Below are 13434 nucleotides of genomic sequence, written 5' to 3' on the forward strand. Positions count from 1 at the left end.
TCCAGTAAGTGGCCGCTGAATCTGCCACTGGAGCAGCGGTATTGGTAAGTATGAAGCCCTACCAGCTAAACACCCCTAGGATATCTGCCTGGTTTATTAAAAATAAAATGTCACCTTCAACTGTAGTATTTGTCATTTATTAAATTATTAATTATGTGTAGTGTTTTGCAAAAACAGGGAAAATTGAGTAAAATAAACATAATAAAAACATCACCAAATTTCCTTAAAGAGTAGACAAACTGTACATTTGCTATACCATTGGGCTGCATGATATTTATGAAACTTCATAGCTCTATTTTATAAAAAAAAAAATGGATTAATATTGGGAAGATAGGAGCCAAAAGAATAGTCCAGCAAATGTATTATTTTGAATGATGTCCCTCTTTACCTGTTTAAGCTGTGTTTCAGAGTTGACATGAACGTCACATATTTCACAGTGAAATGTTTTGTTTTGCAGGCCTGTGCTTCCCTTGTTTATAGGCACTCTGCCTTTTATTCCTGCTCGGGGAAAGGCTTTTATGGTACCACTTCCATTTCGAGCCTCAACCATCGTTTTGTGCTTTGTCCCTGCAGGTGTGCGAGAAAAAAAAATCCAGACAATTATTTCTCACAATACAAGGTTCCTATTCTAAAGGAATCAAGTTGTTTTAAAGCAGTTTCTATCACGTGTCCTAATATCAAGCACTTACAGATCTACATGCAAAATAAACATAGGTAATGGTGCTTACAGATCACACCGAGCAATACATGTGTATTAAATAGTCACTTCATGTGTATCCCTTGGTATCTTAACCTGTTCTCAGAATCTGCATAGCTATTCCTCCCATTAAGGTGATCTTTCCCCTGTTGTTAAGTTCCTGGTTGTTGTTCAGTCAGCCTTTGTATGGGTAGAGTAAGAGGAAGGAAAATAATTGCAGATTTGGATTCGTATGATTTTTATTTTAAATTTAACGAAATCTACCAATATAGTTAATTTTTTCTAATGTACAAAAATAACAATGAGAACAAAGCAGAGAGCTCTGGATTTTCATTTTGTGTAGCTCCACTTCTTCTCTTGCCTCTTTTTGCTCTTCTGTCATCTTTCCTTATCATCTGCTTCACCCTGGTATCACCTCTATTAACCAGGCCTCCTGAAGCGTTTCCTCAAAAGGCGGAGCCTCCATGCACACCCTCTCTTCCTATTGGAAGAAAGGGGGAGAGGTTGTCCAGTGGTACACTCCGTGGCTCTGCCTTCTTACGGAAGTACTCCAAGAGGCCAGAATATTGCAGATGGGTTCGAGAAATATAAACTGTTCTCTCTCTCTCTGCGAATCCGTCTGCAATATTCTTTTTAATGGAGCGGGGAGAAGTGGACAAAGAAAGAAGAACAAGAAGAGGCATGCCAAGAAGCGGAGAAGGTAGACATTGAGAGAGAGCATGAGAGAGAGCATCAGAGAGATCAGAGTGGGCATTGCCTTTGCTGAGAAACGGCAAACTGACACCCAGAAGTTCGGAGAAACGTGGGGAGCTTTCTGGTATGCCCTCTAGGCACATTAAGTAAGGCACATCATAGATGGATCATGAAGAGGTAAGTCTAGGTTTGTTGATTTCCTTCTGCCTAGGGAATCTGCCTTGCATTTTAAGTTTTTAGACTCCTTTTATAGGCGAGATAAGTTAATATGATATGCTGAATGGCACAATTGAGCTAAGATTTGAGACTCTTTTGTTAGTTAAAACTGTAAATAGTCAAAAAAATATTTTAAAAAAGTCAACTTTTTTGTCTGATTTTCAGCTTAATTGGAATTGAAACATTTGTTGCTTTATGACTTCATGACTAAACCTCAATTAAGTACTAAAAACGATATAAAATCCACAATTCCTTCAATCAAAAAAATAATGGATTTCTAGCAATTCTATTAATGCCACTCCACCTTTACAATTATGCTAATTTGGACGGGGATGTTCAAATGTTCAAATAGAATGAAAAAGATTTTCATAAAAAAACTATATAAGAGAAATGACCTCCTTGCATTCATTCTTTCACTGAGGCAGTCAATTTTGGCTTGACAAGAAGAAATACTTTTGGCAAGAGAAGCAAGCCAATTTCTCCTTAAATAGGCCTCTAGCCGAATGTAGAGTTATTAATGATGTGTGTGATAACACTGTCCAAGTACTTGTGTTTATGAAATGGTGAAAGGAACGGTGTTTCTCATTTGAGAAAAGATAACATGCTGGTTTTTGTCAATAAAGAAAGATCTGCAAATATTACAAAAGCAGAATATGCTATTGGTGCATGCACTAAAGAAATGTACCATCAAGTAATGGTTTATGGATGTAAGAATAGTTAACCCGTATTAAAAAAAGAAAACACTTGACAAGATCAATACATTACACAACTAACCGATATGACAAGTTGAGACATACATATATTTTTCACGCTATTATTCCTTGCAATATATTTGACATTATAGCAGTCATAATACGTAATGACAGAACAATACTCATAAATATATATATATTACCGGATGTAAAATATAGACATACAAATGAAGGTTGAGGCATATTCACTAAAATGTGAGAATATATGTAAGCGTGTGGCAAAAATGGCATATTTACAAGCAATTTGCTTGCAAGTTGGAAATTATTAAGCCTTAAATCAACTGCCCATTTATCTTCTTAGTGAACATGTTCAAAAATGAATAATATGTTGATTCTGAGTGTTTTGTTTTTATTTTTTCCGTTTTATTTGCTTTTTAGTCGCTCTTTACTTGTCACTCAAAGAATCCTAATTAATTCATAGCAAAAACAGTATGGGAATTGTAGCAGCTTACCACTGTTATGTGCCTCCAGCTGTGAGGCAGAGTTGACGGCAACCTTGCATAGTGAGCAGTATAGTAATCGCTTTGCTTTTTCCTCTTCTGTTTCACCAGGACATATGCTGCTGCTTGTGACCAGAGTGATTTTCTTGTCAACCTTTGAAGCAGTCTCTGTTGTCATAACACTGATTTTCCGAATTTCAACAGTTGTACTGGTTGATATCGCTGGCATTACGCTGGCAGAGTATTCTAAAGATTAAAGTGAAAAAAAAAGTTTAAAATACATGATCCCAGGGATGAAAACACAGCTTAAATTCCCCGTGATCACCCTTCTTTGCATGCACCTCTATTCAATTCTGGCCCCATCTGGTAACTATCTTCTGTAAGGGGGTTTTCTGCGGGGTTCAGGATGGTAAGGATAGAGCTCTGTGCCCTACTGATCTAGAGATCCATACACATATGTGAATCACCAGAAAACCCATATCCAGGCTCTCTGCAATACTTCCAGAAGAGTATAGATCTATGCTATTTAATGTATGGTTCTTTGGAGAAGGCCTACAACCACTCTTATCATTTCACTCGAGACTTAGATCCAAATACATTTGCTGCTTCTGAAAAGGAGCTTATTTCCTACAATGCAGATCCCATTCATCTTCCGTTTCTTATTGACATGTTAGGTGAGGGTTCTTATATTCTTTCATTTTCCAGTCTCTGAGGAAAGGGCACAGGAATCAGTCTAGATATTATTCAGGTGAGACTAACAGATCAGGGCCATGTACGGTTAAATGTATTAAAATGTAAAAAAAGAAATGGGTAGGATAGATGGAATGGTCAATAGTTAAAAAAAAAAAGACAACTCTAGGTGCAGATTGGGGCATTCCAAAGTTTAAGAGACAGGACAAGAACAGAATCACCTGACAAAGTGTTATTACTCTGTGTGGTTGCAGGGACAGTAACTTTCCCTATCTGTTACATTTAGTAGGTAATGTATCACAGCTTAAAATTTGGGAGTTTTTTGGCAGCTGTTACTGTTGTGTGGAGGTTGTCTGGAGGAGCGAGCAAGCTAAAGAAGGTAATTTGTAAGGTATTTGGGAGTTTTGCGAAAGGTCACAGCCAATGTGTGGATGTTTGTGGCAGTCATTTGGGAATAAGGCAGTTTGTAGAAGACTCAGGGGGCTTATAAAGTGGCATATTGAATATGTATTTAATTTAAGTGAATAATGTGTAATGGTATGGTATTGTACTTTATAAAAATCAATAAAGTTGAAGCCTATTATGATCTGTTAATCAAGATGTGGACATTCTTATCCAAAATCACGGATGTTTTATGTATTATTTTGGGCAAGCAATGAATATAAGAATAATTTGGGACGAGGAGTTCTGAAGAAACAAACCATACCCTTATCATAGACAGACTGATTGGACAGAATTAGAATTTTCTATCATGGGGGTAGCAGAGGCATTATTAAACACTTATCTACATAAACCAGCCAGGAATTCTATTCTATTCAGTGATACCATCCCTACAAGGGACTCTTGTTAGGTATATAAAAATAAGGCTAACAATGATTACCCTTTTGCCTCTATATCCACTGTATCCACTATATGAAAGCTGTTTCATTATTAATGGAAACTCATTAGCATGAGGTTGGTTACTGGCTTGCTGCATGAGGCTTGGCGCAGTATGAGACGCACACAATGTAAGTTATGTTATATGTGCTACTCGTACTGCTCCAAGCCTCAAGCAGTAAGCCAGTAAACAACCCCATATTTGCTAAAATTAACAAAAACAAAAAAAAAAACAGAAATTATGTTCGCTGGATACCTGATATATTAATTAGCGAATACACAATTATACTTTACAAGCAGGCATTTGAAAGTACCGGTTTAATCCTATCTTCCCAATAATATACAAACCTGCCACAACGTAATGGCTTACAATAAAAAGTGGTAATACCTTTTTTCAAACACCAACATCTCCAACCATGTTTTTTTATTGGTTCTTTCAAGTATAAATCACATTCTTCTCTTTTCTGCTTTAACATTATGCTATTAAAGCAGCTCCAGTTACAACTAACTGGGGATGTAATCTCAGTAATATTGTTTTCAGACCAATTGATAAGATAAAAAGGTAACCTAAAAGAGCTTGTTAGTCATAAATGTGATTTATTATTGTTCCATAATGAGTTTTGGTGTACTTTCCTTGATATACAGCATAATTGTGTCACATAATATGCTACTGACCAGCTTATTTGTTAAATATTTTCTTTAACTCATTCATGACCAGTATTTCCCATCATAAAACGCTATTCTAACCATATGTTTAACTTTTATTTTTCGGTTTACACAGTGTTCAATATATCTATATATAGTCTCAGACAGGTAAGGGTGTCTTTTTTTAACAAAAGACAGTCACACCTCTCCGAGACTATACCATAGCCAATCATTTAGCATCACTATTATAATAAAGTACTATGAAATTATATTAAAGTACTTCTTTCTTTTTATGTTGTTTAAAACTCTCTGGGTACAGTAATATCCTACATAAAATTACATATACTACACAATTTTTTACTGAAATATTTTTAATCAACCAGGCATTAACCAAGCAGTACCTTTTTATATTTATACCACTTTTATCTTTTAATTTTATTTTAATAATTTTTTTACTTTTTAAAAAAATAATAATTATGAAAATGTGTTTCTGTGAACAACACATTTCTCATGTTCTTCATTTTGAGTACCACTAGGTCTATTTATTACCAGTCTAGGTTTAGTATCTATTTAAATTTAGAACCTAATGACAATATTATTAGAAGTAGGAAAAATACACAGCAGTTGTCTAGCAAAAATCTAAGAAACAGGAAAATAAATCGCTAGAAAAAAGTTCTGTTGCTAAATACATTTTATACAAATATTCATTTTGCAGAATAGATAACCAACCTGACACTTGCAAGCATAATGATTGTATTGTTTTCTTCTAAAGAACCAGCCCTATGGGCAGACCTGGCAGTAGCGCAATTTGTTACAAATGTCCCTTTTTCCACACTGAGGTAGAAAATGACCTTCATTCACATCGTGCATTTTGGATAACAAATGTCCTTTATATAATACTATGTGGAACATACGTTACACGAGTTACCTTGGAGCAATTACTAATGAGGTCAGAGCAAAAATAACAACGGAGAATCACTGTCCCCAAAGCAAAGCTGGCGCACATGAAACGGAAGTAGTTGACCTATATATTTATATTTCAGACATTTTGGACATTTTCTCCTAATCTACTAGAACTACGTATTTAATTTATGGACACATTTACATATAGAGTCATTGGATCTGCAAATGAATGGATTGGATTTAATAAAATATTACATGTAAACATACGCCTCATGAAGGGTCACCCCTAGTAAGTTTCTCCTGTGAATAGAATTATCCGGCCCTGTATAGTGCAATTAATTCTTCTCCTTCTGGACCAATATTCAATGTCTTAATGTGTGTTTTCACACTCCTTTATTGTAAAAGCCCTACAGAATATTCTGGTACTCTACAAATAAAATGTAATATAATGATCTGAAACTGCAACTCTTCTGCAAACTCCTCTTTGAGTAAATACCAGTTTCAAGTATCATATGCGTTCCTCTTGGGTACCTGTGGCACAGTGAAACAGAATGTCACAAGCTCCAGTAAGGTAGTTCCTTTGACATACAGAGCACACACTGAGATTTATTTTATATTTTGGGGATCATATAGCTTGCATCTAAGACTTTTTGTGTATACAAACGTAGACCACAACTTTAAAAGAATGCGGTAAGCGACTTAAAGATAAGTGGAACTTAATGTGGTTTCCTGATCTAGTAGCATTGCAGTGACTCCAGAGGACTCAAGAGAATGATGGAAATGAATCATCGAAGCTCTGGGTACTGAAGTGAAGATATTTAATGAGACTGTAGAGGAGAGGCAGCACGTGATGGGTTATGTCCCAGTTTTGGAGATAAAAAAGGAGCCCTAGATAAGTAGCCTGATTTTAAGTGTATTGCACTTGAATTATACTTATTTTATAAGTGAAAATACAATATATCTGATCCATGCCTTTATTCAGATGTCAATGTACCAGCCATTCTTTCAAAAACACATGAAAAAAAAGCATATACAGGACAATTGTAGATGTTTTTGGCACAGGGACATATAGAAGTTAAATGTATTCTGGAGAAACATACTAAAATGCGAACCAATGGAAACATTCCTCTTGTTCCACACTTCGTACTTTGCAACAGAACTGCAGTATATATCTAACCCATCAAAGCATCATTGCCCTTGCCCACACAACAGCCATACTGATTGTAGTGCAAAGAAGACATCCAGATATGACCAAATTTACTTCTATAAAACAGTGTCTTCAAACAAGCTGTGCCTCCCCTCGCATCCCATCCTGTTCCTTGTGGGATGTGGGTTCAATAAATTAAGTGATTCTTAAATCTCGCTGTTATGACCTTATTAGATACAGTAACTGAATGTAAAAAATAAGCTATTAATTAAAAGTAAATGGTAACTTTTTATTGTTATAGCACTAAAATAATGAAGGAACAATTAAAATATATATGATCATATGCTGCCCAAAGTGTAATCATCCAAGGACTGGTGATTAACAACAGTGTATTCTTTGAAAAGTGAGTAATATTACTAATGCCTGTAAGCACGAAGCTATAGGGTACACTGTTTCAAATGAAAGGCTGTTGGATCTAAAAACGCTGTCTCAGTGGGGAATACCCACAGTGCATAAAAGTGGATCCTCCACTGAAGCACTAAACTTCTGTAATATAATATGTGAAACCGGCTGCAGCTGATCTGTGTCTCCCAGCTAAGGGGGTCTGCTGCTATCTCGTGCGAGGATTGCTGTGCTCGTGCTGCTGAAGATGCTGGACTAATAAAGCCAAACCCGCAGGAAGGCATTGTTTGATTTGCAGAGAAAGCGTGCAGTTCTGTCTGCCTCGATGTAGATTTTGCCATTGGGCATGGCTTCCTTTAGAAATGATACAAGTCTTAAAACTGTTTGGTAAGGCATAGACTCCACCCCATGGAAAATAAATACATAAAAATCAAATACATAAAGCATAAAACATAAAGCAGCATCCACCATCCTCCAGCTAGGTAGGGGTGATCAGGTTTATCCAAACACCCTTTGGGTGCCACAAAGGTGAAAAGTGACTGTCCACCTCCTTGGTGTTCAAAGGGTGCAACCCATGAGAAAATAAAATCACCTAACTTTTCAGGGGTCATCCAGCAATCATCTGCAAAATCATCAATGCTTATTTTCAGCCCAAATCTCTTGGGCCATGACTATGTGATGCAATCCATATCTGCAGCTACATATCAAAATGTAATACAAATGTTCAGGTGCTCTGGGTCTCCATAACTCCTACTTACTGCTTTTCCCCCTAGAACCTAAAATAAGCAATTCTGTATTTCTGGATCTATGTCACAAGTGTACCCTGTTGAATAAAAAGGTTTTTTATGCTTACTAACAGGATAGTGCAGAATAGTAAAGATTGATAAAATAATAATAAATTTACAGCTACAGTACTTCCTATGTAAACGTTCCCCATTACAACAATGATTTTTTGATAACTTAAGAAAAATATATGTTCTTGTTTTCTGCAAAGAATATTTACTCTGTAGATTATGCTCACCCAAGGAGATATATTTATAGTATATTTATATGTGAATAAGGCTCTTTTCCCCTTGGCAGTCAGCAAAGAAGTATGTTAGAATAACCATAAGTGGTTTTCCTACACGATATAAAGCAAACTATCTATGCTACGCAATTTTATTTACCTAACTTGTATTCTCACATTTAATTTTGTTAATAAATAAACAAGTGGTTAACAGTAACAAATGCATTGAAAAGAAAATCATATCCTCTGTAAGAGCCATAAATAAGACCAATTCTCAACTTTATGTTCACTGGAACGTATAGTTGAGAATTGCTGTCTAACTGAACTATAACTTTCCAATAGAACTCCCAACATGTAACTAGTAAGCCCTCAGTGAGTTTAAACAACACCTCATATGTTCATTTTTCTTTTTCCCTTAAGAGGTGTTATTTTGTATTAATAGGTACCTCAAGAGTAAGATAACATTTTACAAGAAAAGTTTATTTTTGGGGGAAATATAGAAAATGTATACTTCTAGCACTTAGCCCATTCCCATTAGTATTATGTTTGGCTCTTTGCTCTTAGAACACTTTTTGCCTTAAAACATATTAATATATTGTACAGATCTAATGCCATTCTTGATAAAAAAAAATATCACTTGTGTCACTGCTATCAAATTATTAACACTAGTCTCGAATTTCATTTTCACTGATTGGCCAGCAGAATACCAGTTGGGTGCTATTAATATGGTGTCATGTAACCTTGCATTATGTGACCTCACTGGACTGCCGACTCCATGACTGTTTGAAGAATTTGGAACTGCCCAGGAGCCTCCAAGGCTACAACAAACCTGTCAATTATAACTTTATCTTGAACTGTATAGTATAATACATATGTTTTATATCATAAGTAGATTATTTAGACAATCATGGACATTTTATTTGTATAAGAAAGTAAGCATGAGACTTATTTGGTCAATGTTTCAATGTGAAATTCAGACTGAATGTGAAGACAAGAACAGGTTATTCTGCAAATGATCTGTATGGACTGTCTGATAATTTACAGGCACTGTATGTCATGTTTTCTAGTGCCAGTAAGAAAATGATACTTATATTTCAGTAGATAGATAGATGATCGATAGATAGATAGATAGATAGATAGATAGATAGATAGATAGATAGATAGATTGATAGAAAGATAAAATTATGTTCAACTGCAAAAATTGAACTATGGTATACAGATCTATGACATAGCTATAAATCCACCTTCCACAATACTTTCCTTTTGGTTACAGAAATAATTTTTAAACTGTATCTTTTTTTATTAAATGTCCTGAGTTAGCTTCACCTTATTTAATAACTCCTTAAATGTCTTGAATCTCCAGATACTCAGTGTAACTTCCATTCAAGATAATTCTGATAGTTCTAAGCCTCTGGATTCAGTATTGGTAAATTTATTTTTCTAACAGCCAGTTATATTTAAAACACACAGCTATCAATGAATAATGTTTTATCGAGCTGTTAATAATTCATAAGTGTACAGCTTGAACGAATGAACCTCATATTCAGTATCACTCATTGGGCTGCTGAGTCGATTAATTCTGGCTAAAAGCCCACTGGGAGAAAGGTGCTATAGAAATACTAGGTGTTATGTCATCAATGGGGATGAACAACTTTTAAAACATATTTTAAACATATTTTAATAGATATTTGATGTCCATCCAACTTTTTGCTCTAATTACACTGTTGAGTGGTGCTTTCAGTGAGTTTACATTAGGTTGCTTATTTGGTACACAAATGTTATAAAATCCCTTTTCCTAGCAAATATTTTTTTGTTTAAGATGCCGCAGGTGTCATAATCTTATCTTGAATCTGAGAACATTATAAAGCGTTTGACACAGCTAAGCCATTAATGTCAAAATGAGAAACGTTAGAAGAGAACTTCTGTAAGGAATATTAATGTTACAGTCAGATATAAGTGAAACAAATTATATCAGCATGTTAATGTATTATTAAAGCTGGTATTCTTATGCCAAGCAATGGGTTAAATTCAGGATACATTAATCAATTACATTGTGCATAAGGTCAAATAATGAAATGCTAATTTAAAAAATAAAAGTATGAAATTACCATAAGCTTTGTCTTGACATGCCAAATTACACTAAATCAGATTCAGTAGAATTCTAAGGAATTTGCCATTTGTAAATCATAGCGCAATCTTAAAACTGCAGTGTAGTTATGATTACATTTTTATTTAAAGTTGGGTAAGCAATGCCAAAAAATATGCCAAACTAAATATAGAATTTAAACAGTATAACAATATGACACAACAGATACACCATTACAACTGGTTGTGACAGCTTTGACTGCAAGTTAATCAGCTGAAACAAGACAAAAAGAGAGAGCTATATAGAAGGCCTTCCCATTAGGAGAAGACTGAATCAGATAGACAGTTGATGTCATTGGTATAGGAGGCTTGGGACTAGTAAATCCCTAGGATTGTATACTTTCTTTCAAAAGATGAGTTTACAGGGAAAATTTGATAATGGCACCAGAAAGAACAGTGGTCGTGCTTTCAGGATGTGTAAAGCAGCCTTAGAACAGGCTTTCAGAGGTGAAAAAACAATGTGAGATACAAGCGCAAAGTTATGGAGGACTTTAACATTAAGATTCAGCTGTTTATATTTTGTTCTTGAAAGATGGTAAGTCTTTGGGGTGTTACATAAAGTGGAACATAATGAAAAATGATAGGTATGGAAAATGAGCCTGGAAAAGGGCAAAAGATATAAATAGAAAAGGGGACTGAGAGCTCTTGCATTTTCAAAAATAGATTTCAAGCTTTTCACCTTTTGCCAAGCCAATTACTTCATACTCTTTGAGAGGCCACATCTGAGGATGTGGCTGGGGCATGGTAAGGCGTCTAACTAAGAGCATGGTTGTACTAGTGACAGATATGATGTTTGGTTTAGTAGAACAAAAAGGTGAGAGAAAAAAGGAGAGATAGAAGATTAAAAAAGACATAAGAGAGAATTACAGTGAAAGAAATGGAGAGAAAAATGAAAGGTGAAAGGTAGAGAAAAAGGTGTCAGTGAAGAGAGAAAAAAGGAGACCAGATAGAAAAAAGATTTAGGCGGGGAGAAAAGTAAAAAGAGGGAAAGGAAAGGAGAGAGTGGATAGAGAGTAAAAAGATGAAATTGTAATAACGGAGAAAGAGGTGCAGAGAGAAAAAAAAACTATTGAAAGAGAAAGAAGAGAGGGAAGGCAAAAGAAAGAAAGAGGAGAAGATAGAAAGAGTGGAAGAAGACCAAAAGTGGGGAGAGACAGGAAAACCCTTTAACTGGCAGAGAGTGATGACATTTAGACCCTTAGCTGCAAAACCAGCTCACAGTTTTAGACAGTGTAAATCCCCCCATAATTCTTCCACAGAATTTACACTGATAGGATCCTGGGCAATCTCCGCAGTATACAAATCTGCAGCATATTCACACTTTGATACTGTAATTGAATCTTCCTTCCATGGGTCAGTGCAAGCATGCATGGAACACCAACTTTCTCCCCTACCCACAATGAATGTTGTCCCTCCCCCCACATGATTTCACCTTGTTACAGGGCCATGCCATACATGTCATCTGCCACTTTCACTACCTCGCTCTTTAGAATGCAGACCCACATGCCCACTGGCCTATCATTTCCTGTGATATAAAGAGGTGGATCTGGGATCAGGGACATATCTCTTTATTTCAACTCTAGCTCTAGAAGAAGTTCTAGATCAGAAGTTTCCTATCATTCATGCATTAGTCCCTTTAGTCAAATATTCAGGTGTGTCTGAAAGCAACAACTGTACATCAAAGTCTCAAGACTATCAGGACGGTGTAAGTATATGCTGTCAATATTAGATTAGTGTGGTTTAGTCATTCTCAGGCTGCAGCATTTACATTTTGAGTGGTATGTGGAATAAAAAAAAAAGAATTGTTTCTAAATGGCATGTTTCCATGGCAACAGCAAATTACTGTGGAAGAAGCCTGTTCGGAAAGGTTTATAGTACTGTAAATCGTTCACTTCTTTCCATTATACCAGGTATTACTTTAATCATCATCTTTGTATAAAGGAAGAATTATCAGTTTCCGCATTTCACAATTTCACACATTTCAAAATCCGTCCTGAAGCCAGTAGCTGAGGAAAAATTGTAGTTGCCTGCATTAAAAAAAAATGACAGAATTGATTCAAAAGAACAAGGGTAGTGTGTCTTGGTACTAGGGTGAACTAAACAGGGCATCTGCAAATAATTTGAATAGATATGATTTGCCTTTTTTAACCCACAATATTCATGTGTTTTATTTGGAAAAGGAAATGGATTAAGGAAACCACATAGAAAGAAGAGGTCCTGTTTGCATTTGTGAGTTTGTGAAGCTTTTCAGGAAGTACAAGCTGTTTTGAAGGCAAAAACACCTGCTTTATAATTTTATACGTTGGGCTTTTAAGCCAGGGAACATGCTTATTTCTTCTTGCTTGAACTGTCAAGCGTATAACAATGAGCCATGCGCACGATTTCAGCAGAAAGACAGCAAAATTGCTGTTCACTACCAATTTTATATTATTGCACTGGCGCTGATGAATTGATGGCTTTTTGATGCAAATGTTACATATCAATAGAAAATGAAACATTACTGACCACTTTTATATGGCTTTCTAAGCTGGATACTGTATTTCAATGGCTATAAGCATGGTTTCTGACAACCCAACATTACTGAGTAGTGAATTAAAATCATTATATATATACTAACACCTTGTTCATTCAATAAGTGATAAGGCAGGCAACAATCTGATGAAAATGTAGAAAGAACATTGTGGAAAAAATTGTGGGAAAAATACAGCATGAGGAAATGTTTTAATTCATTAACATTTTAAAAATAAATAAAAATATAAATATACTTCAATGAGCGTACATTCTCAGAGCCCTCAACTTCTCAATGGGAGCTTTAGAGGGTT

At 35.5% G+C, this 13434-nt stretch overlaps 1 protein-coding gene across 1 annotated transcript in view; it reads right to left on the reverse strand.

Moving 5' to 3' along the window:
- The window catches only part of ZNF385D (zinc finger protein 385D), a 111077-nt gene that overhangs the window by 9830 nt on the left and 87813 nt on the right, over positions 1-13434 (reverse strand). The window contains exons 4-5 of the mRNA XM_053466004.1: positions 2811-3044; positions 389-567 (exon numbers count right to left, since the gene is read on the reverse strand). Coding sequence (XP_053321979.1) covers positions 389-567; positions 2811-3044 — 413 coding nt within the window. The remainder of the gene's footprint in view (positions 1-388; positions 568-2810; positions 3045-13434) is intronic.

Source organism: Spea bombifrons, chromosome 5 (genome assembly GCF_027358695.1).
Source record: "Spea bombifrons isolate aSpeBom1 chromosome 5, aSpeBom1.2.pri, whole genome shotgun sequence".
Lineage (NCBI taxonomy): Eukaryota > Metazoa > Chordata > Amphibia > Anura > Pelobatidae > Spea > Spea bombifrons.